Genomic DNA, 25,447 nt, shown 5'->3' with positions numbered 1-25,447 from the left:
TTCACCGTAATAAAAATATTTTATTATTTTATATAAAAATATCAAAATATATATTCCCATTCCATTCAAAATAATTGTATTTTTCATGTGCACGAATGATATTTTCCAATATATATTTATTTTTTCATTATAATTGATTGTTTTTGATAAAAATATAAAAAATAGTAATATTTGTATAATAATAATAATAATAATTAAGAATTATTTATAATAATATAATTATTTATAATGATAAAATTATTATTTTAAAATAAATAAAAATAATAAAAACAAGTTTATTCTTTTAGAACGGAACATTTATAATTTAATAATCTTCAATAAAAATATATTTTTATTAAAATACTATTATTTTCTCTGTTTCAATATAATAGTTTTATTTATTATTTTTATCTGTTTCAAAGCAATAGTCTTACTTTTATAAAAAAAAAAAAAAAACATCACTGTAAAAATTATTTAATTTTATACAAATATCTTTATTTTCTACACTAATACACTCACAATAGTAAAAATAATTTTTTATACTTCTTCCGTCTCATAATAAAGTATTCATTTTTCCATTTTAGTCCGTCTTATAACAAAGTATCTATTTCTTTTAGTAACCGTACTATCTACCTGACATTACAAATATCCTTACAACTTACAATATATTACACAAATGTCATTACATTTATATTACACATAGTAATAAAGTTATTTTAATCATTTATATTTTATTTCTATTATATCCCAATATAATACTAATATTTTTAAAATTACGTCCAATATAATACTAATATTTTTAAAATTACGTCAAGGTAAAACTATAAATTAATATATTAGTCTTTTTTAGTACATTGTCAAAATCTTGATGTAAGAAGCAACTAAAAATATCTCGACTTTACAGCTGGATTAATGATCCTTTTATATATATAATTGGAAAATGATATTTACTTTCCAACTAGATTTTGCATAAATGCTCATGTATGATTTGTTGCCATCTCTAGACCATAATATTAATACTACTATATATATATATATATATTATTATTATTATTATTATTTGAAATTAATATTTTAACCACATTTTATTTTATTTTATTTTCTAATATTAACAAAAATAAATAACTCAAACCATGGCCTACTTGCTTAGCAAATACACACATTATTGCTTTCTTATTACTTGTTTAATGAAAATTATATTAGCATGCCAAGGTGTGTCCTAGTCACCAACACCATCCCTCCAATTTTATTTTTTTTTTAAGAAAATTATTTTAATATAAATGATATAAAAAATTTTAAGATGAGAAATTTAAAAAATAAAAACCGATTATTTATACTCCCTCCGTCTCATAATTAGGTATTCATTTGCTCTTTTTGCATGTAGTTTTAGAAATATTAATATTATATTGAGATGTAGTAGGAATAAAGTCGAAATGACTAAAATAACCTTATTGGTATTGTGTGATATAAATGTAATGATATTTGTGTAATACATTGTAAGTTGTAAGGGTATTTGTAATGTTAGATAGATAGTACTATTACTAAAAAAATGGATGCTTAGTTATGAGACGGACTAAAATAAAAAAATGGATACTTTGTTATAAGACGGACTAAAATAGAAAAATTGATACTTTATTATGTGACGGAGGGAGTATATTTTCTTATTGATGCATGGGTGGTGCCAACGAGGAGTTCTTGGAAACATTCTATGATTTATATATATATATATATATAAATTAAAACATGGATAAGATTGAATCTTTGCTTCGACTACAAAAAAGTTATAATTTTGCGAGGGAAAGTCTTTAAATTTCTTCAAAAACATATGTTACGAGAGAAGTAGTGAGGGAACAAATTTTTTCCTTATAAATGTTCAAACGCATAAAAAAAATTACCGTTTGTCGCTTTTTTTTCCGGACAAATTTTCCGAAAGATTTTGCCAGGGACGAGAATTTGAGTCCCTTGTATATTAAGTTGCAAGAGATTATGGGTGTGTTCATACGAATAATTATTTTTTATATTTTATTCTTTTATAAAAGTTAATCATTTCACACAATATATTATATTTATATTTCTTGTACGATTTCTTATCTCATTAAAAAAAAAAAAAAACTTCAAATTAAAATACTAAATAAATCTCTCACCATTTTTTACCGAGAGAGTTCGCGAAAAGTGAAATTACAAGTAAAGTTAGTATAGATTCATCAACCATGATATTATGATATAAATTTGTTCAATTAATAATATAAAATTATACATCAAAAAAATTTAAAATATAACTAAAGTGTATATTTTTTTTTCGAAAAAAAAAAATATGACATGAAATGTGCAATATTAAAAAATAACAATATAGATACAATATGTGGGACGAATAGAGTAACTAAATGAACAAAGCGATATGTTTGACTTTAGTTTGTAATTGAGTTCTATATTTAAATATACTATGAGTTATATTTATTTTTTGCGTATTAATTTTAAAATATTAATTATGTATCAGTACAAATCGAGAGAAAAAAAAAAGACAAAAATACTTTTATTAGTATCTTATACTAATAAATTATACAAATACAATATAAGAATGCGTTTATATTTAAGTACAGTGACGCAAAACTCTTGTTATTTGACTGAAGAAGTATATCTTTACATAAAAATATATGAACTGAATAGTGCATTACAAGAAAAATCATTTTTGTAACAATTTTTTTTTTTTTCTCTAAATCTACTTTTCCGTTACTAATGACATTAGAGACGGAATTAGGAACGAAATTACATTAGCTACGTGAACTTTAGGGACGAAATTCCGTTACAAATATATATATATTTTTTTTGTAGCGGTGATATATATATATATTTTTTGTTGAAATATAAAAATAAAACACCCATAAATTAGGTTCCATTTAGATAGAAATCTTTAAGTTTTAAAAAATTGTACGTGTAAACGAAACTTTAATAATTTTAAATAATAATAATAATAATAAATAAATAAATAGTGTGATAACGAAACAATCCAGACCCGGTGAAGATTCGAGAAGAATGCATGGCCAGATATATTGTAGATTCCCCTGTAATAATTACTATAATTTAATATTACAGTATTTTATTGTGCAATAATTAATGATTATAATAATACGTAATTAAAGTAGGTGGATTTAGGCTACTTGCATCTCTATAATAATGCATATATACAATCTATTTCTCATTTTTATTACTACAATCCGTCCCGTAACAAATTATTCATTTTTTTATTTTGATCCGTCTCATAACATAGTATTCATTTTCTTTTTTTAGTAATTGTACTATCTACCTAATACTACAAATACTCTTACAACTTACAATATATTACACAAATGTCATTATCTTTATATCACACAATACTAATACGGTTATTTTAGTAATTTCTACTTTATTCCTGCTACGTATCAATATAATATCAATATACCTTAAACTACGTGAAAAAACAAATGAATACTTACTTATGGGTAGAGCTATTAAACGAACCGAGCCGTTCGTGAACTCGGCTCGGTTAAAGCTCGTTCGCGAACGTTAACGAATCGAGCTGAACAATATAAACAGGCTCGTTTGATTAACAAACGAGTCCGAGCTTTGTTCGCAAACGTTTGTTTAAATAATATATTTATTATAAATATTATATATAAATATAAATTTATAATATATAAATTTATAATTTATAAATAAATAAAATATTAATTTAACATATATAAATAAAATAATTTTAAATTTTCTTTATAATTTATATATAAATTTTGAAAAATAAGACAAACGAGCTCGAACGAGCTTAATCGAACCTAAACGAGCCGAACACGAACACGAGCTCAAACAACAAAAATTCTTAACGAGCCGAGCTCGAACACTACGAACGAATTCGAAAGCTGAACGAACGAACACGAGCCTTGATCGCGAACGTTAACGAACACTTAAAATTTGGCTTGCCTCTGCTCGGATCAGCTCGTTTGAGATTGAGGGAGTATTAACGTAACCTATGATATATATATATATATATATATACTATATATGATGGAGACATTAAATGTGTTTTTTTCAAATTTTGATTTTAATTTCTTTTATTGGACGTGATTACGAACAAATTATTATTTAAATAATAATAATGATAATAATAATAATAATAATAATAATAATAATAATAATAATAAAACCCTCTGAAAGGACATACCGATTGATGCAGCTATCCAAACACGTATTTGTTGTGTATTTATACTAATTAATTAATTAATTAATAATATGACATCTTTGCAAGAAATAAAAACGCATTTGCTTATTTTATATATCATCCATTTATAAAAATTTATCCTAATTAGTACTACATATTTTATAAAGCTTTTTATATTAATGTGTGTAAGAATCCAAAAAAAAAACACACACACACATCATCAATCTTTTAAATTTTTCACTATTTTGAAATTTTTCTAAAACTTAAAAGATTATTGTACAAACACAACCTAAATCAAACATATTTTTATGATTTTTACTATTATCAACTCCAAATTCAACTATCACTTCACTTAAATTGATTCAAAATAAAATATTGATTTAATTTATTATTATTTTTATCTTAATAGTAAATATATTGTATTTTATTGAAAACTGGGTAGAGTAAATAATATGATTTGAATTTGAAATAATTAAAAAAAATAAAAAAAATCAACACACAATAATATGATAAAAATATATAAATTGAATAGTAATATTTACAAGTTTTTTCCCAAAGACGAAAGCTCACCTATCAAAGGCTTTGGATTTTACACACAAATCAATTATCAAAACCAAATTTTGAAGAAGAAAATAAGAGTGAGTATATATATATATATAGTATAGGTCACTAATCTTATCATTACCTTCAAGTCCACTTATAAAACCACAACAACTCATCACACATATATAAATTAAATTAAATAATGCACCAACCACGTCACAATTACATACAATTTAACAAAAAATAATACTAGATTATTGTATTATTGAACAATGACCCGGGGGGCATTCTTGTCATTTTATCTCCTCCCACAGCTTAAGAAAAATTCTAATGAATAATCCACTTGAGTGAATTATTAAACATAGCCCACTAATTCTAATTTGGACCCTAATTGAAATAAGACAAGCAAGAATTGGTAACAGGCTAAAATCTCAGGCCTCACATATGTATATATATATATATACAAATCATATTAAGAACAACACAACTAACAGATATTTCTCACTTAAAACAAAACATCTAAACCTGCTATTTCCATTAAACAATTTCAAATTCGAAACAATGAAAAACACAAATATGACCTAAAGGGTCTCTTACAATAGAATCAATGATCACTAATTAGTAGGAACTAATTACCTTGTTGATGCTCATTTGCCCCAACCAAAACATAAAGCTTTAGAACATGAACTAAGTGCTCAGAACAAAACATTCAAATTTTTGGATTGCCAATGCACAAAAACCTGAATAGACAATTTGGACTTACACTACCATTGAAATAAACCTTCTTGAGTAGGCCTGGTTTCCGTTTCCATCCATCCTCAAGATGCCGGGTAAAGGCCGGAGAGCCAAGAACAGAATAGATGATTCTTGCTTTAAGCACAGATCTCCTAACAAATGTTCAAGTAAAGAAATTCCTGATAATCACATAACTCCTTCCACCCAGTACAAAGACTTCAATTCAAAGACCTAAAACACATGATTCAAACCATGTCTCGGGGACTTCAGGTGGGACATGTGACAATACACACTATCCAAAATTCCCATGGAGTAACATAAATGCATCTCAAGAAAGAAAATATTTGTAACTGTAGGGGATTTGATCACTATCACAAGATCCAACAATGGCATCATCAGTAAATGCAAAATCACTTAATGATGAGTCTTCTTGATTGCTGCAGTAGACACAAACACATATATACAAGAAAGAGGAAAAAAGAAATGAACAAAACAGGAGGTTAAAACATGTGTGTTTGTTTATAGGATTTTGCCAAAAATCAACTATTCATCCAAAATTTCGCCCCAAAAAACATTAAATCAAACAACTATCTTTTATTTTCTATATTCTACTAAAAATCAATTTTACATTCAAAACATTACATCAATACCTATTTATATCAAGTCATACAACTACTCCAATTCAATTTTTTTACTATTCAAATACCAACTCAAAATCCAAACCCCTAAACAAACACTGCAACTTGTTCCTGAAAAAGGCACCTTATCCACCTTAACCTAATGTGGCTAAGCACAAGATTGATAAAACTTAAATACTACCAAAAAACAAAGGCAAAATGCAAAAACACAAATTGGGGGCAATGGAAATACAGTTAAACAGCACAGCTAAACCTCAAGAAAAGAACAACCATCAGCAAGATCAAGGCCAAGAAAAAATTGGGAGAAAATAATCCAACGCAGTCAAAATTGCAAATTTGAAGCCCTAAAACACATGATTCAAACCATATCTCAGGAACTTCAGGTGGGGCATGTGACTACTCACTAATGTTACATTACCCCAAATGTATCTCAAGAAAGAAAATTTTACAATTAGGGTATCGATCACTATCACAAGATATAACAATTAGCATCACCATTAATTAAAGAATCACTAAAAGATCCATCATTCTAGATTGCTGCAGTAGACACAACACATAGATTTACAAGTAAAAAGAAATGAACAAAACGGGAGGTAAAAACAAAGACTCACAATCTACATGTCTTCCTTGGTTTAGTAAGGGGCAAAAACTACAAAAATACACTCATAAAATTTGGTGAATATGAATAAAAACTGCAGCTTGTCCCAGAAAAAGGCACCCCATCCAGCTAAAGCTAATGTGACTAAAGCACACCATTGATAGCACCTCAACTACTACCCAAAAAAATAAATGCAAAACCACAAATTGGGGGGAATGGAAATGCAGTAAAAACAGAACAGGTAAATCCTAATAAAAGCCCAAAATACAAAACCACAAATTTGGGGCAATGGAAATGCAGTAAAACTGCACAGCTACACCCCTTAAAGAAAAGCATTATCAACATCAAGATCAAGAGCCAAGACTAAGCAATCATTGAGAAAAAATTATCCACCTCGTCAAAATGCAAATTCACAGTATAATAGAGAACAAGATTAGTCTAGCCATACTAAAGCAAAATTACTAGAACAAGAGTCATTTAAAACATTCTCAAAAGACATAAATCAAAGCGTAAATCATTTAGAAGAAAATAACAGTCATCGCTGTGTAAGGCAAAATCTAAAAACGATAAAACAAATACAAAGACACCATGATTAAGAATCAAGCAGTAAGCACAACGGCACCACCGGCCTCCTTAATCTTCTTCTCCGCATTCTTCGACACGAGTTTGGCCTTCACAACAACAGGCTTGTCCTCAGGCAGTAAACCCTTTCCCAAAACCTTGAAGTAACCAAACTGTGTGACGTCAATCAACGGCACATTGTCTTTGCTCGCCTTATCCTTCACGTCCTGCGGCACCATCGCCCAGAGGCGATCGATGTTGACGGTGGGGCAGAAGAATTTGTTCCGCAGCTTGTGGAAGTAACGCATACCGACCTTACCGAAATACCCAGGATGGTACTTGTCGAAGAGAATACGGTGGTGGTGCATACCACCGGCGTTACCCCGACCACCGGGATGCTTCCTGTGCTTCCCGATACGGCCGTGGCCGGCGCTCACATGGCCGCGCTTCTTGCGATTCTTCTTGAATCGGGTCGTCATTGGAATCGATGGAATTCAGAGGAGAGAAATCGGCGCCGCTGGAGGAAGCAATTGAGGGCTAGGGTTTGCAGTCGCCTTTAAATATATTCGATTGGAGATTTAGGGTTAGGCTTTCTGAGCTTATGGTCTGCTTTCGCAATTTTTTGGGCCCAATGGATCAAAGCCCATAAAGTTTGTTGGGGGATAATATTGTAAATTTGTAAAGATTTTTAATTATTTATAATTATAATATAATAAAAATAATTATAAATTAAAATTAAATTAATTAAAATTTAAAAAAGTTATAAATTATAAAATTTAAAATTAATTAAAATGTATATTTATATTTTTTAAAAAATCGACCAATTATATAAGAGAAAAATATAAACAATTTATATTGAAAGGTAAAAAGTATTTTTTATATTAAAATAAAATTTAATTTTATATTTAAAATATTAAAAATTTGAATTATAAATTTTTATCAAATAAAGAATAAAAAAAATACTCCCTATTGTCTAGATATTAAATTACTATATTCTAATTGAATTTATCAAATCAAGTCAAGTATATTAACCGACCCGGATAATGGCCCGACCCGATCCAAATTTCCTATATTTCTGAGTTGGCGCCAGTTTGCCTTGCTCGATGAACTCATCGCAGGCTAAATCTTGATCCAGGACGATATACATTGCAGGAAAATTGAAGAGTAGAGGTATAGAGGAATGCGGAAATGTTCTACTCGCATACTTTCCTGGCAAGGAAAGGCCCGCTGGGAACTGTTTGGTGCGCCGCGCATCTGCAGCACAAGCTTAAGAAGTCTCACTACATCGCCACCAATGTTCCCAAAACCGTCGGTATGTTTTGCTATTTCGCGCGTTTGTCTAATCAAATTGTTTATCTTCGATGAAGGAGCAATATTTATCTATCGTGCTGCGAAATCCTTTTTTTTTTCTTTCTGTGTGGATTGATGAAATTCATTCCTGAGAATGTTTAATTTATGTGCTTGCTTGAATTATAGAGCTTAAACGGTGATTTTAGATTTGTGTAATTATTCTTTTCTCAAAATAATGTTGTTTGTGCCATCACGGTTCCTAATTTGGATGTGTAGAGTTCTTTGTTTTCTTTATGTCGAAGAACCACGAGAAGATTAAGATTTTGGCTGTTCAGAGTTCCATGCTTTTTCCTTCAATTTTGATTCTGTTCGAAGTTCTATTTGATGGTTTAGATTTAGTTGTTTGGACTATAATTTGGTTATATACATAATCTTATGTTGTTTTTATTACAATTCGGAAATTTCTTTGCAAAAATGTAACATTGTGCGGATAACCTTCATGTAAATATTATACAACTGCAATAAACACTTGCCAATCTTTAATTTCAATATTTGATTTCATCTCTTTCTTAAAGTGGATTATGCTTATGAACATATTTGAATGTGATCGACTACTGATTATTAGAATTTGAAAATGGTGCTTTGGATTCTTTTCTTGGAGTCTTGTTCATTGAATTGTATGATGCCGTGCAGATCGAATCATGTTTCCTGAGGTGCCACTTGCACTAAGGATGTCGGGGCATCTTCTTCTTGGAGTTGTGAGGATTTATTCGAAACAAGTTGACTATCTCTTCGAAGATTGTTATGGTATATGGACTACACTCAATCGGGCCTCTGCAAATATAAATGTCAATCTTCCTGAAGATGCAACTCATGCAACATTTCATTCTGTTACCTTGCGAGAAAATTTTAACCTTGATTCAATAGAATTGGATAACTTCGATACAGACTGGTATGTTTTGCTTTTTTCTTTCCTTGGTTTTGTTTTTTAATTTTTGCTTTTCGCCTCCTAAATGGCTAAATTACATGAATGAATTGTATTTTCAGGCAACATGATTCTCACCTTAGGAACCTAGAAGAAATCACTTTAACAGGTATTGAATTCAGCAATGTATCTCAGTTGCGATTTTGCATTTTTCTATGATCAATATTCTTTCCATTCCTTACCAATATGATTATACGAAGCTAATTGGTTGTGTGTATTTTATGCCACAGAGCAAATTCCAACTGGAAAAGATCCTTACATTGTCATTAGTGTTCATGAGGTGCCTCCAACTTTTACTTATTCTCATTTCTGAAATTATGCAAATAAATTCTGTGATCGACATTTTTTTCTTTAATTTTCTTTCTGGTACTCAAATGTAGAGTGAATCAACTGGGCCACCAGCAGAGGAAAATTTAGGATCAGGGCCGGTTCCGATGGAGGAAGAGTATGACTTGTTTAGCTTAGCTAAAGTTATACATTGTTATCCTTTTGTCGAAATTTATGAATTTGACTGACTCCTTCAGCATTGTTGTTGCAGCCCTCCAGTTGAAGCTGAATTTCAGACCACTCCAAGTAAACAATTAGGAACAGATGATAGAAACATTGGATCAATCAGTCCCCAAGAATTTCTGAGTATTGAAATCATGCGCGATGCTAGGCAGGGTTTGGATGTCAATGCTTCACCAATACTGTCTGATCGGGCTGAACCAGATGCAGTCCTGGAAGAGCAAATCAAAAAGGATAAAGAAATCAATACTCCTCACTCAGTTGAATTTCCATTGCCGCCGGGTGGTTCTGTCTCTTCCCCACAAGCTAATGAAAAACCACCCTCTTTCGGGCGCTCGGGTTCCCCAATTGTTTTCGGTGGGTACAAGTTTGTGGATTCCCAGATTTACATTACATAGCACTAATACACACATTTCGATCTTTTGCAGAACACCAGTCACATGAGTTTCAAATCCAACCAACTCCACCTGTTGCAAAGCCACAAGTTCGGAGAAAAAGGAGACAGCTTTTTGATGAGATGATTATATTAAGCAATCAGTAAGGATTTCTTTTTGTGTAGTTTATGCAAGCTTGCCTCATATTCATACTTCAAGTTCTTACCACAAGAGTTCTTTGATGATACAGGTTCATCGGAAAAGGATTAAATGATACCAAAGATATCTGCCGGAAGAGAAGAAACTGTCCCACTTCTTCTCTTGCTATATGGAAGCGAAACAACCGGCTGCGCTTAAGGAAGGATGGCCTCTTTCTTCCACCTTATCCTTCTGGTAAGTAATATTTAATGGTTCCTATCTTCACTGCTGCACTTTAGTCATAGTTGTCAATAGTGCGCTAATAGCACGGCAGTCCGCGGCTCTGTGATGCCACTTTTATGCAATATTGGGGTAATAACCGTAATAGACTATAGCTACTCTAGTTCCAGAAAGGGAAAGAATATTGTGCAACGTAACAAACATACAACGGAAAATATGAATCAAGATAAAGAATTTTCTTAAGAGTAGCTATGAGGAAGAAAATTATTTATTAGATTTTGAAACTAATTCACTTTGATATATATATATCTATCAGAGTAGTGTGATCTAATTGTTTTTGCTTATATAACTATCTTTGGACTATGATTATATATTTTTTTGCAATTTTATTGATTTGATTCTTTTACACATTTTTATTTTGAAAAGTTGTATATATTCTTAAATTTTCAAATAACGGTTATCTCACTCTCCGCTAACCCGCTATAGCATTAATGGTTGAGCTCTGTGTGACGCTATTCAAGATTGACAACAATGAGTTTAGTAAGGAACTTTTGTTTAAATCTGAATGAAGTTTCTTATGTTGCAGGATCTTGTTCTGAACTGCAAGATATATACACCGAAGATGCTGTTTCAACGAAATTTCCTCCAATCCCTGCAGAAGAAACTCATCAAGAGACAACGGATCCTGAGCCCTCTGTATCCAGGCATGGTGATGACATGGAGATCGAAATTCCTCGAACTAATGAGTATGCTTCACCTGACAGACACATTCCCGATATCTCCAATGTTCTGCCATCACCGAGTGAAAGAGGGAACTCACACCCCGAACATCCGGAAGCAACTGTAGGGGAAGAAGAGCTTCCCACTGCAAGCATTGGAGCATCTTCTAGAATGCTTGATTCAGAAATCAGAACCCCAGATTCAGGTTTAGGGAAGAGCTTGCAGGCTGACATTTCCGAGCATGTGGCTTCTCCAGGGGTATGCTAATACTTTCTTACATTAGTCTCCTTTGAGTTTCATTGACTTAGTGGCTTCCATCTTCCATTGCAGGAGCTTCGATTTCTAGACCAAGATGACAATTCTCCAGCTGGTATGTTCACAAACTTCTTATATGATCCATTCGTAAACTTCAATTATAACACGGGGAGAGGTTAGGATGCTGATTAGAGTAAATCAACACATAGAATATATAGACAGTTATATTCAATGGTAACATATATTGTATGAACTATTGTTGTTTATTTGTTGCAGTTGTATTATATCATTATAAATATTTGGTTGTCAACACAGTACTGAATATTTTCACGTGCATTTGAATGAATAGGATCCCAAGGAACACCTGCAACCCCGGAACTCCAACCATTACCTTCACGAACAAGGTGCTGAATCTTTCCTATACGACGCCCAAAAGTTTGTCCAGTTAAGGAATTTAATCACATTCATATGTCTGAACCTTTCCATTATTTTTTACAGAGCTGTGGCACAGTACTTGAAGAAGCAGGCCTCAGAAACCCCGGCCGGAGCAGAATCATCCGATGATCTGAGTTTGAACAAGATCTTGGAAGGCAAAACCCGAAAAATATGCACTCGAATGTTTTACCAAACACTGGTAACTATTAAAATCATGAACTGAAAATCCTGACACAAACTAAAGTGAATATTTGGAATGTAAATTGGCAGGTTTTGAAGAGTAATGAACTTGTAGATGTACAACAAGAAGAACCATATGGAGACATTTTATTGAAAGTGACTCCAAAGCTCTCCGAGGAACAATTCTCCAGCTGAGACTAAGAACATGTAAGTACAATTGTATACATATATAAATATGTGTAAATAGCTAAGTTATGTTTAGTCTCACCTCATTTTTTAATGTCGTGATATTTTTTGGAGAAAAAAAAAATTAGAAATGAAATAGAAAATAAAAGCACAAGAGAGTTCAGCTTCAGTTTTGCTAAGTTATTGTATAGTCTATTTGTACTCTTTTAATTTCACTTGCTATAATATGTTAAAATATATTATATTCATTAATTTACACTAATTTTTAAAAAAAAAAAATTATTGCATTAAATTAATTTTTACAAAACTATTATATCAAATATTTAAATTTTTATTATTTCAAAATTTTTATTTAAATTGAGCTATAATTTCTTTATAACATTTGCGTTCTTATACTTCTAAAATTTATAATTTATTTATACTGTATTAAACAAATTCAAGTAAATAAAAATACGTCAAAACAAACAAATAAATTATGGAATAATAATATTTCAGGTAAAAAAGCATAAGTTTCTATTTTATAAAAATGTACGTAATACTCCAAAATTAAATTTTGTGTCTTTCCGTTAAGGCAGAAAGTATACATATTTCTCTATTTTGGGATGTTCAATTACAAGTAAACATTTTATTAAATACCTCACTTTTTTCAGCAAATACTCTTGCTTTACATCACATCGTTACTTTTACACCAAAAAGTAAGGCAAAAATGTCGTTACACTACTTTTAACTACCCACTATAATTAAAATATTATTATTTCTTAAACATCGCATCAAAAGTAAATATTTACTTTGTGTGTGGATGGAATTAAACATAGTTAATTTAATTTCCCCGAGAAGCATATGCACTCGAGGAAATGCCTTTCGGCAACTTGTGGCCATCGATTCAACGATCGAGATGAATCTTGTCCGTCCATTCCATCCTCTGATTTTTTGCCGTTATAGACTAGAGTCACATGGCAATATTCCGGTGCATGTTTCTGTATGTATTCTCCCTTCGACGCGCCTTTCCTCGATAGCCTACACAAAATCCCGACAAAGATATTGTACAAATAGATCAAATTTGTTGAAAATTTAGATAAAATTTATGTAAGAACCTAGAAAAAGTCGAATGCTTGGCTCCCATGACAAGATGAGTAATATTGACGACAGGGATGAGCTCTAAAATGGCCTTCTCTAAGGCATGGCTCTCGACAAGCATTGTGTCGACAGCGACCTGCAGAGAATTATCGTTTATTTCACATTGATGATAAATTAAATTGTCTAGTGGGTCAGACCGGCTCAAATTACTTCAATTCGGTCGTTAATCGATCTTAGTGTAATAAACCAGAGCTTGATTCTTACTATGAGCTTCATTTGTCTATGTTAGTTTGGAATTAGCTCGAGTTTGTCTTAAAAATATGTGAAAACTTAATCATAAAAATAGTCGAATAAAAATAATAGTCAGCAATCAAAGATAAAATATATATATATATATATATAAATATATGATGTGATGCTTTGAAAAAAATTGATTAAATTATTGTAGATGAATAATGAAAATAGATAGAAAATAATAATAATAATAATAATAATAATAATAATAATAATAGAGAACATAACCATACAAATCCAAGTAAACATAGAATTTGAAAACTTTTAGAATCAAAACTCAAAATATAAGTAAGTTTTAAAAATATGAAAAGTAAAAAAAAAAATATCATTTGAACTTCTGAACAATCGAGATAAAAAAAAAAAAAAAAAAGTATTTTACATCATGGTAAAGTAATAAATTTGACTCATTGAATCATTTCGATTGAACTGTGTAAATTTATATAATTTAAAAAAGAAAAATACAAAAGAATCTATAAAGTAGAAGTTTCATTGCATTGCTTGCCTTGGATTCGCCGCATCGGCTAATGTATTTTCCGAGGAGATGATTCCGCTTGTTACTTTCTTCGCGAACGTAAACCTTGAGCTGCTCTTGGCTTAGCTGGCTCCTCGACAGCCTCCCCACTGCAAATTTCGATGCTGATAAATAATAATTTCACTTAAAAATTTAAATTATTAAAAAATACATCATTAATTACATATTATATAGTCTTTCGGCAAAATGCAAACGAAAAGTGCCCGATCACCTTGTGTAGGGATGTAAGCAATGGGAGCGAATATATGCACGAGAAGGACCCGACTTCCCGGAGGGACAACATGGTCGAGCGCCCATTCGAGAACGTGCAAATCATTCTTACCAACGGCAACGTACACGTCTTTAGTCTCCGGATCCGCGATTTTGCTTCCATCCTCGCCGGGAATTTCCACAATTTCACTCGTCGAAGTTGATTGATCGTGGTTTCGACCCTCTTCTCCATCCCGTTCCATTTTTATCGCTACGATGTGAAAATAAGACGAGCGCAAGAATGGGTTCGATGAGAAAAAGGGATGCAAAAGTGCGGTTGCTTTCAAAACATGTGATGAAAGGATAATAAAGTGAATCGAAAAAGCTCGATTCTCTTTGTAAATTATTGCAAAACTTTGTTTTTTCGAAAAGTAGAGGCTTTGAGCTTTCTTCTTGTCTATATCCATTCGCGTGGTCCTCATTTTCTCGATTGTTTAGTAGAAAATACCGTGTCTTGTTCCTCCCAAAATGTAATAAATCAAGAATCACCGAAAGGGACAAGCATACAACAAGCAAAAACCTCATCAAGTAGATCACGTAAGAATCGATCGACTTCTTCCATCGATTGCCACTAATGTTTGTTTCGTCGAGAACATTCTCCATCGAACCATGTTCGACCTCTTACACTGTCTTAAGCTTTTCAACAAGTTTGTTAGAGCATTTCTCGACAAGATTCAAGTGCTTTTCGACATCTAGATAGTTCGATCATCCGCGATTCTATCGAATTTGACAAAAACCAGGATGTTCTTATACCAGGAATCATAACCAAGAAAACACAATACGACAATTGCAAGATCCATTCCAAAAATTTGTATAAATAACTCATCAAAACTGTAGTAGCCACATATGTAAGAACAAGAACCGAGTCGAAAATCGAAATCGAAGTCGAAATCGATCGCTCAAACCTGCTCGTCCCTCCGAGGTTCGACATAATGTGCACCTTCTACTTCACCCGTCGTCGACAATTCAGACAACAAGTCCATCGCCGCATGCTCGCCTAACAATATCGCGACGACGTCTTTCATCGAAGGCCGTCGAAGAGGGTCGGGATGGCAACAAGACAACCCTAATTTCAAAACCGACTCCATTTCCTTGACGTCGTACTCTCCATTCAACCTCTTATCCGCCGCCTCCGAAAGCCTTCCCCGCGCGTAATTATACCTCACCAAATCGATCAAAATCTCGTCCTCCTCCCTCTCAACTCTCGTCTCGATCGGTCTCCGCCCGCACGCCACTTCCAAAACCACGACCCCGAAGCTATAAACGTCGCTCGCCGCCGTCGGGGAAGCTAACGTCACGACCTCCGGCGCCAAATACCCTAACGTCCCGACCACCCGAGTCGTGTTCGGAACCTCACCGTGCGTGTAGAGCTTCGCGAGCCCGAAATCGCCCAACCGACCGCGCATTTCGCCATCCAACAATACGTTGCTCGACTTAATGTCGCGATGCACGACGACTTGCTCCCATCCGTGATGTAGATAATTCAACCCCTCAGCGACGTCCGCGAGAACTCGCTTCCGACCCTCCCAATCCATAACCTTCCGCGGCTTGTCGAAGATCCACCGGTTAAGGCTCCCGTTCGGCATGTAGTCGTAGACGAGCATTAGCTCGTTGCCGCGCCTACACCATCCTCGCATTTGCACCAAATTCTTGTGTTGTAGCCGCCCCATGCTCGATATCTCGGCCATGAACTCGCGCAACCCTTGCTTCGAGTCGTGGTTTACACACTTCACGGCGATCTCGACGTTATTCGCCAATGTACCTAGAAAAAATGAACAAACTCAAGTCCTATATCGAAAAAGATACGATATAATCCCAGCTACGTTTTTTTCTTCATTTATGTCGGAGATGCAGAATGACCGTCTCATCTAAAAACTTCCGTTGTTAAAAAAACGAATCATTAATTTATTTATCCACATACGGGAGTCCACAACACGCCCCTCGGGTGCAAGTGAAAAGTAGGCGCGAAACTTGCACGTGCATATGAGAGAAATAGAGACGGTGAACTCGAACTCGTCTACGGCTCTCTGATACCATATTAAAATATTAAATTTACTAAAACCAAAAATTGCATTATTTGATCATCATAAAACAAAATTGATAAACTGCAATCTAAGAACGAGTTGTTAATTTATATATCCGCCAACCGAAGTCTTCAACAATCTAAAAGCAAATTTGTGAGCCTATTATGGTACTAGTGTAGAGTTAGACCAGTTTACGACAATACCTTTGTAAACTTTCCCGAATCCGCCGGAGCCGAGGAGCTCGTCGTTCGAAAAGCCTTTTGTCGCCGAACTAAGCTCGTCGTAAGAATATCGATGCGGCCAATACTCCATCTCCCATTCCTCGATCTCGTCGTCTTCTTCCTTCTTCCTTTTTCTTAACCAAAACCATAGCGCCAATCCGCCGGCAATGCAAATGACGACGACGCAACCGACGACAATGCCGGCGATTACGCCGGTGGAGATGACGGAACCGGAGGATCGGAGCTCGAAAACCGGGAGGTCCGTGGTGTTGAGATCCTTAGCAGTTCCTTCATTGCTGAAGCTCCAAGCTAAAATCCTCTGTGCTTCAATCCACTGTGTTTTTGAAGCTGAGAATCCGACGAACATTTCCGGTGCAAAATAGTTAGCAATTTGGGGGTTTCTGTAGATCAGCAATGGCCGGGCCGGCCGCCGGACTCCGGCGGGGGCCACCGTGACGTTGATCTCGTTTCCGGGGCCGTTGAAGTCGATCCAGGCGTGGATGTTCTGTCCAGTTCGCATTTCGACAGGGACGAAGCTGGAATTGGATTCGCCGGCGTAATATCCGGCGGGCTCTGTGGCGGCGGAGAGAATGGTGTTGAGATCAATTCCGATGTGGTTGCTGTCGGGATCGTTGAACTCGGTGTTCCGGCCGGTGTCGAATTCGACGGCGACCAGCGGCGCGACGGACGGCGGCGCCGAGTAGAAGAGGCCGAAGTATTGTCCGGCGAGGGCGTCGGGCGGCGAGGTGGTGTTGGAGAGGACGAAGGCGAGGCCGAAGCCGGGGCTGGTGGAGATCTCCGGCAGGACGGAGAAAATGAACTGAGTGGAAAACGACGTCGTCACGGCGGCGGAATTCGCCGGCGATTTGAAAGGGATTGGGAGCGGGTAGAAGGCGCGGCCGAGGGAGAACTGGTTGGAGTCGTTGGTGAGGCGAATCACCGGCGGCTCGAGACGGGCGTCGTCGGTGAGGGTTAGATTCGACGCGCCGCCGCGCGCGGCGGCGGGGAAGGAGTTGAAGGCGAAGTTGAGAGATTGAACCGTAGCGTGTAATTGTAGGAACAGTAGGAAAATCACCGGAGAGAACATCATCTTGCCCATTGATTGATTAATTCACAATTAGGGTTTGGAACAGATTGGTGATTTGGGGATTAGAAATTGAGATGAAGAAAGTGCATCTTGAATTGAAAATTGGATAGTTTGATCAGAAAAGATTGGATTTTTAGATTGGGATCTGTCTGAAAATTAGACAAATTGATTTTGATAGGTAATTGTAAAAGGTCAGCCACTAGAATTGAACAAGTTGAGGACTGGTTCAAGGTTGTAATAATCTGCACTTGAGCCATTAATGAGGGTGGTTGAATTATTATTATTATTATTATTTTATTATTTTTCAATGAGGGTTGAATTATGACATCTAAAAACTGCTGTATTCCCATTTTGTTTTCTTCCAAAGGTATTTCCGGTCATTCTAGCTTTTACATGTTCCCTTTGTGGTATAAATATGCTATTTTAACAATCATTTGATCATATTTTCTATTTTGTTCAGTTTTATTTATTTTTTTTAAATATACTTATATATTTTAATTATATTTTTAAATTATATTTTTTTTAATGATAAATTAAATTATTTAATTATTTTAATTTTAATTTATAATTATTTTTATTAATACATTTTTTAACAATATACTAATTATATTTGACTTCAATTCTCGTGCATATGAGACCATGAGAGTATTAATTATTCTTTTAAAACAATAATTAAACAAAAGAATATACACTTCTTTTGTGTCTGTTTTTATCGTAGATACAATAATTTATAAATGTTTAAATTAGTAAATAATTAATAATATATTAGTAAAAATAATTATAATATAATAAAAATAATTAATTATTATAATTAAAATTTAAAACAAAATTAATATGTAATTTTTTTTTTAAAAAAAATAAAATAAATAATATGTGAGACGGATAAATAGTAATTACGCGGAGAGAGTAGAAAATAAAAAGAAAACAAAAGAAAAATATAAATTCATAATAAGGCAGGTCTAGGTGTGGGCCCCAGGGGTGTAACGTAAATTACACGTGGCGGTCAAGTAGGGGTGCAGCTAATACCCGGCGTTGATTGTCAATATTGCCACTAATCACTTTGCTATTGGACCTTCGGCTTCTTGTCCATTTGCAGTTTGCTGTTTGTTTACCCTTTTTTAGAAAAGCAAAAAATCACATTTTATTATTATTTAATTAAATATGAAAAATAAAATTATATAGCAATAATATTATTTATTATAAATAAAATAAATATAAATTTAACTAATAAAAAATAATAATAATAATAATAAAAATAATATAAATCATCATATCTAGTCTTAATACAAAAAAATCTCAACATTCTAAATATTGAATTTATTAACTAAAATTAGAAACAAACACGTCCTTTGATTTTGTTTCATCAAGTGGCGTATTATTTATTTTCTTATTGAATAATTCCCGCCTAATAAAAAGCGAATATCCGAATAATCGTTTAGCCAAACATGTCCGCGTTGAATATTGAGGGGTAAAATTGGAAAGTAGAAATAAAAAATAAAATAAATTTGGAAGGTAAAAAGTTTCTATAAATAGGGCTCTTGTGCTGTTCCTTCAGTTTCTTGAAGCTGCCAACGAAATTTCCAGCGTCTTCTCCTCATTGACGGTTTTTCAGTTTTTTTTTTGTTTACTTTCCTAAGAAGATTTTTGCTCAAGAATGACTCGGAATTTGAATTCAACTCCGGATTCTACGGAAAACGTCAAGTTTCTCTACAGTTACGGCGGTAGAATCGATATCCGCCACTCCGACGGCAAGCTGCGGTACGTCGGCGGTTACACGCGTGTTCTTTCTGTCGATCCTTCCGTTTCGTATGCAGGTAATGTTGTGATGAGATGTGGAGGTTTAATTTTGTTTTCGTTTTTTTTTTGTTTTTGGAAACCTGAAGTTTGTTTTCGGTTTGGTACAGAGCTGATGGTGAAATTTGGGGAATCGTGTGGATTTTCTGTGAATTTGAAGTGTAAATTGCCGAGCGAAGATCTGGATGTACTGATATCAGTTAAATCTGATGAAGATCTTCGTAGTGTGATCGGAGAGTACCGAAGAGCTTCGCCGGAAGCGAAGATCAGAGCGGTACTTTTTCCGATCAAATCGGAGAAGAAAGTGTCTCCTCCGTCTTCTCCAATGTCGTGTTTCGATTTTCCTTCCGCTCCAAAGCCTCGCCGCTCGAAAACTCCCCCCGCCGTATTCTATTGCTCAAATCCTTCCTGTGCTGCCGCGCACCGTTCATCTGCGGCGGCTATCGCCGCCGGAAGATGCCGTTGCTGTCAGGCCAGAAGTATGAGTCACTTTTACCTTGTTCCACGCCGAATTCACTCTCATTAACACCCAAAAACGAAAAATAAATTTACATATACCTATATATATATATACACACACACACATAGAGCTTGTTTAGATTAGATCTCCAAATACCTTAAGGATGTTGATAATCATGAGAACCTACTTCGTTTATTCGTCTCGGATTGTATATTTGTTCCTCTTCCAGATTTCTTTGTTAAGTTTGGACTCATCTTCTTCCCTGGCCTGATACTTTTTCCATATATTCTTCTTCGCTGTACGTAAACTGTAAATCGTTCATGAATTAGGGTTCCGTCACCCGCCGTTACCGGATTTGACGGATTCCAGTTATTTTAATGGACGCCGTCAATAATTGTCCGGTAGGCGTTATTATGAGCGCTGCCTCGTTTAAATGACTCTTCTACTTTCTGAATATTCCTCTCCTCGAAACGCTGTCGTTTCGTGGCGGTCACGTGTCGTTCGTTGCTAAGCTCTTTTTTCTGTTTAACTCGTACGTAGGGACACGTGTCGTTGAGATGACGAAGGCTGTATCAGATCCCCAACTATGGGGTGGTTCTGGCTTCTATAAATTCGTTTATTTTTGTCGTTTCTGTATAAATTTTTATCATTAAATTTTTATTATTTAAATTACAGTTAAAATTCAAAATTAATGTTTATTTATTTTTAGTCTTGCTTTGATATTTTAAAATAACTAATGTTTGTCTGTTCAAAGTTTGGATGATGCGGCAGGTTTGAATTTGTGATCACGAAGTAATGAGTTCAAATCTCTTCACATATAGTTCGTTTAGTGTGATTTTTTTGTTGGTCTGGTTTGCAGAATATTATGTTTGATCGAGGGTTTTTCCAGTGCACCATCTCGGATTTACCTACGTCATTTAAAAAAAAAATTTGGATTTTAGGTTTGAATACTTAAATATTAAAATTAGAAATTTAAAATACGGATAATAAACCTTTTATCTTTATTTTACTTGTCAGTATTTGCAGAATGACGCTTATTTTTTAAAATATTATTTAAATGGTTGTTTGTTCTTATTATTCCAATTTAGGGAATTTGATGTTATATGCTTTTACATGTAGTCAGAAAGGGCTGCTGGTTTCATTCCTCTACAAACACCATAAATACAGACCCTATAGCTATAACAGACATTATTGATTGATTAAATTATGTGTATATATTTACTGAATTGTTGGAGAGAATAAAGCTAAAGCAAAAGCAAATAATTAGTGGGAAAGGAAGGAATTGATACTAAACAATTTTAATAATAATGATTCGAATCAAATTGGGCAGGAGAAAATGTATGTACATAACCAAAGAGAACAAGTACTTCACCTATTATACATTACCATCTTTTCAAGGGCCTTATTTATTTTTAGCGTATACGGAGGGAGGGAGTGTTATTTACTTTGATACTAGTATTTTATTTAAGAAAAGATTATTATGGTGGTAGGAAGTAGGCAAGTTGGAGTTGGACCTGAAAGGGCAAAGGAACAAATGGATGGTCGTTTATTCGAAATATAATAATGCATTTTCTTTATTTTCGTGTTCCAAACTGGCAAAAGGGCTATTTACATTTTATTTTCTTTCTTTCATCTCTCTCTCTCGTCTTTAATATTAGTTATAGTTAGAGATTGTGGCAGGTCGTGAATTGATTATTACCACTTATATTATAGATTAATAATGCAAAGGGAATAAAGTTTGAAAGAATTCGAGTTTTGGTACTTGGTTATAAAATACTCCATCCAATGATATAACGTCTATTCTAAATTGGAAATATATTTATAATGTTAGTGGATAGTATAATTATTAAAAAAAAAAATGAATACATGAATAGATTGTTAAGGTACAAAATAACTACACAATTCATTTACTCCCGGTGCAGAATTATCGTTTACTTTTTGCACATAAATTTTTACGTATTAGTATTATAATGACTTGTAATGAAAAAGATAAAAGTACCCATATTAGTATTGTATAATATAAAAGTAATGATATTTGTGTAATATAATATAAGTTAAAAAAATATTTATTACGTTAGACAGACAAAAATAAAAAATAACCACCTTTCAATGAAACGGAGGGAAAACTTATTTTTGAATAGCTACACAAGATTAGACACATTAGCAAAGAGAAATTAGTAGTGTTCTTTTGATATTTAGTTTAATTTTTTAATTTTACCCAAAAAAAAAAAAAAACGAGAAAAAATTTGATAAGTAAAAACACATTTGGAGTTTCGATTTCTTCACTTCTAACCTTAGAAGATTTTGAGAGTAGATCGATATGAAAGGATGAAATCTTGATTTGAGTGAATAATTTTAGAGAAAGAAGAGATTCAACATTCAGTAGCATATGGGATGCAAATTAACCGGTTTCTTGCTCGAATTCATCGCCATCGGATTCTTCTGCATTGTCAACATCGTCATCATCTGCATCATTGTCGAAATCTTCCTTATCATTGTCCACCGTGGTTCCCCCAAAAACTATAGCATTTTTATTCGCTTTACTGATTTCGTTGAGCTGAAAACATTACAAGATTTAAAGGTTGATCGTGAGAACAACCATGCTAAGTTATTGAAGTCGATTCAATGGGACATATCCTTCTATCACGATTCAAAATTTTCTAATGTACATAGCTCATGTTCAAATCTTTGCTATCGAAGAATGATATGATTTCGTTATAGCTACAAGAATAAAAGAAACTGAGCGACAAAAAAAAATTAATATTCAATCAACTCATAACAAGTTAATAATTCAATTCAAATTATTATTTTTTATATCACGGCTTTTCCATACCTAACATAAAAAAGAACAGATATATCATTAAACACAAAGTGAGCACACTCAAAAATGTAATTCAAGAATGATACTTTACGAAACATTAAATGAATCAAATTTCGATCCATAGGATGGTTTAACTTCCTCTAATTCGATACTAACAAATAATAAGAGCAAAATGATGTTAAAAACACCAAAGCCACCTTCTTAAAAGTGAAGTATTATGCGTATTTCGACTAACTTTGATTCTTTTGGATCTAATAGAGACCATTTAATGCACTGAACGCCATCTCATTCGAATGTAGGAATCAGAATCAGAATTATAATATGCCCTATACTCGAATTACTCGGACATTCGGGAATTTTGGTTATTACCCAATAATATCAAAAGATAAGCTCTTGTATCTATTCAACACCATACAATCTATATAAAGATATACATATACCTATAATACAAAATATCATACCAAATATTTATTTTCCGTTTAAAATATAACATAAAAACTTATATTAATCCATAACATTGCATCCTATTCCCATTTTTTCAAAATTTCTTTTTCATATTAAAAGTCCGAAAACAATAACAAGCACACGGCAAGGGTTTGTTCTTTTTCTTTCTCGCAAAATATTTAACAAATAATAAAAATCACTTCACCCGAACAATAGGATTGAATTTGGAGATTAAATTTTTTTATTATAGAATTCAAATAATGAAATATTGAATATAAACTGAATAGAAACACAAAAATGCACAATTCTACAACATACTTCCACAATAATCAATAACTAACAACAAAAAGTTCCACAATAATCAAACGTACTAAAAGAGCACAACCCAAAATTCTTCACTATCACACTACAACCAATAAAGGTTTTTTCTTTTCTGCAAAATCATCTAATACAAAGCCTATTTTTCATTCAAATCTAACACAGTTTTTTATTAAAAAACAGTTCAAATTCGAAACAATCCAAAATTATCCAAATTAAAGTAAACACACCAATTTTTTTGATTCCAGTACAAGAACTCAATAGAGAATCATTCGAATTCCATATTTATCCACATCTCGACAAAAGTTAACAAGGATCTCCTCATCAATTCATACATTTTTGCACACATATTCAGCTTCCAGTCAACAAGAACCGAACAAAACATTCATAAATCAATGTGCGTGTGTGGTTCTAAATCGAATGTGATTACTAGTATCTGCGAGTGAAGTATGAACACTAACCTACCCCAATTTTCGAACAAGATTAACTCAATTCGTACCAAATTAAAAAGCTCCAAAATTTAGGCATCAAACAAAATTCACTCAATTTAATATAAGTCAGCATCGAATTTCAAACACTCGAACTCGAATTTCGAAAAACAATTTGGGTACAAAATACCTTTTCTACATATTCGGACTCCTCCATGGCGAGTAGGAGCTCGTCGTTTTGCGACTGAGGCCACTGCGCCGGTAGCAAATACGACGTCGGAATGATCCGAGTCGACCATGGATACTGAACCATGAACGCCGGGTACTGAAGCATTTTCCCGATCTGTCGACGATTTGAAACTGAAACTGAAAATTGCAATTGGGCGACGATTTCTACGGTGTTCTTAATATAGGCCTTATTTCGGGCCGGCCCAATGGGCTAAAATAGTGTCGGGCCTTAGTTGTTTCTTACATTTTTTTTTTTTTTTTTGAAAAAATATCCTTTTAGTGGTTATAGTTATTACTTTTGATTTTTGGTTTAAAATGGACATTACATTCTATACTTCTTCGGCGTTAATATTTAATTATATTGGATACAAATTTTAATAAAAATAGATAACAATAATTACTATTTTTTATGGTAAAAGAAATATAAAAATAATATTGCTTCCTTCTCAGTCATATTTAAATAAAAAAATTATAAATATATTTTTTTATTACATTGTTTAATTTTCAAATTATTTTATTTAATACAATCTATTTAAATTCCAATATGGAAAACCCAATGTTGCGTAGTATATGAGGAGGGGAGTACCATTTATGACTTTGAAAAATATTTTGATAGTAATATATAATTAATTTTATTAAAATAAAAAATAATATTTTTAAATTAAAAAATGTAAAAAAAATATTTTTAGTAAAATACTTAATATAAATACGTTATTGCCATATTTATTATATCAATTAACAAAAAAAATCAAATTAAACTAGTATATTATACCCCGATACAAATAGGGCACATATATTGCTACCTTAATACCAATATTTAAATATGGAAACAAAAATAAAACAATAATAAAAAATAAATTTTTATCAATTTGTTATGTCTTAATTCTTATGTCATTGTTCTTCTTTCTTCGAACCAG

At 33.0% G+C, this 25,447-nt stretch overlaps 6 protein-coding genes across 7 annotated transcripts; 2 read left to right on the top strand and 4 right to left on the bottom strand.

The window, feature by feature from the left end:
* Window positions 1-7,121: 7,121 nt before the first annotated feature.
* Window positions 7,122-7,789, bottom strand: LOC127246191 (60S ribosomal protein L27a-3). The gene has a single exon (XM_051267446.1). It carries the CDS (start codon window positions 7,720-7,722, stop codon window positions 7,282-7,284), a length of 441 nt encoding a protein of 146 aa, XP_051123403.1. The 5' UTR covers window positions 7,723-7,789; the 3' UTR covers window positions 7,122-7,281.
* Window positions 7,790-8,431: 642 nt separating this feature from the next.
* LOC127246124 (sister chromatid cohesion 1 protein 3-like) lies at window positions 8,432-12,681 on the top strand. The gene is made up of 13 exons (XM_051267355.1): window positions 8,432-8,555; window positions 9,227-9,485; window positions 9,581-9,627; window positions 9,749-9,798; window positions 9,899-9,963; window positions 10,057-10,382; window positions 10,454-10,562; window positions 10,650-10,792; window positions 11,364-11,755; window positions 11,828-11,867; window positions 12,102-12,156; window positions 12,251-12,386; window positions 12,458-12,681. The coding sequence occupies exons 1-13, from the start codon at window positions 8,432-8,434 to the stop codon at window positions 12,560-12,562; spliced, it is 1,851 nt and encodes a 616-aa protein (XP_051123312.1). The 3' UTR covers window positions 12,563-12,681.
* Window positions 12,682-13,054: 373 nt separating this feature from the next.
* Window positions 13,055-15,299, bottom strand: LOC127246091 (U-box domain-containing protein 33-like). 2 transcript variants are annotated; one of them, XM_051267298.1, is made up of 4 exons: window positions 14,668-15,029; window positions 14,427-14,545; window positions 13,648-13,766; window positions 13,055-13,570 (listed from the first exon to the last, which is right to left on the bottom strand). In XM_051267298.1, exons 1-4 carry the CDS (start codon window positions 14,906-14,908, stop codon window positions 13,369-13,371), a joined length of 681 nt encoding a protein of 226 aa, XP_051123255.1. In that variant the 5' UTR covers window positions 14,909-15,029; the 3' UTR covers window positions 13,055-13,368. The 2 variants fall into 2 exon arrangements, with proteins under 2 accessions (XP_051123255.1, XP_051123256.1); XM_051267299.1 differs by lacking the exon at window positions 13,648-13,766 and having other exon boundaries at window positions 13,425-13,570; window positions 14,668-15,299.
* Window positions 15,300-15,467: 168 nt separating this feature from the next.
* LOC127246090 (L-type lectin-domain containing receptor kinase S.1) lies at window positions 15,468-18,253 on the bottom strand. The gene is made up of 2 exons (XM_051267296.1): window positions 16,933-18,253; window positions 15,468-16,467 (listed from the first exon to the last, which is right to left on the bottom strand). Exons 1-2 carry the CDS (start codon window positions 18,047-18,049, stop codon window positions 15,605-15,607), a joined length of 1,980 nt encoding a protein of 659 aa, XP_051123253.1. The 5' UTR covers window positions 18,050-18,253; the 3' UTR covers window positions 15,468-15,604.
* Window positions 18,254-19,614: 1,361 nt separating this feature from the next.
* Window positions 19,615-21,315, top strand: LOC127246185 (uncharacterized). Its single transcript, XM_051267436.1, has 2 exons — window positions 19,615-19,851; window positions 19,942-21,315. Exons 1-2 carry the CDS (start codon window positions 19,692-19,694, stop codon window positions 20,355-20,357), a joined length of 576 nt encoding a protein of 191 aa, XP_051123393.1. The 5' UTR covers window positions 19,615-19,691; the 3' UTR covers window positions 20,358-21,315.
* A 1,293-nt stretch (window positions 21,316-22,608) lies between these two features.
* LOC127246186 (uncharacterized) lies at window positions 22,609-24,682 on the bottom strand. The gene is made up of 2 exons (XM_051267437.1): window positions 24,493-24,682; window positions 22,609-22,848 (listed from the first exon to the last, which is right to left on the bottom strand). Exons 1-2 carry the CDS (start codon window positions 24,634-24,636, stop codon window positions 22,693-22,695), a joined length of 300 nt encoding a protein of 99 aa, XP_051123394.1. The 5' UTR covers window positions 24,637-24,682; the 3' UTR covers window positions 22,609-22,692.
* Between the last annotated feature and the right edge of the window lie 765 nt (window positions 24,683-25,447).

The sequence above is a fragment of the Andrographis paniculata genome, unplaced genomic scaffold (genome assembly GCF_009805555.1).
Source record: "Andrographis paniculata isolate CXL003 unplaced genomic scaffold, ASM980555v1 Contig26END, whole genome shotgun sequence".
In the NCBI taxonomy this organism is placed as follows: Eukaryota; Viridiplantae; Streptophyta; class Magnoliopsida; order Lamiales; family Acanthaceae; genus Andrographis; species Andrographis paniculata.
Note: the sequence above shows the minus strand (reverse complement) of the source record. Positions and strands in the feature narration are given on the sequence as shown.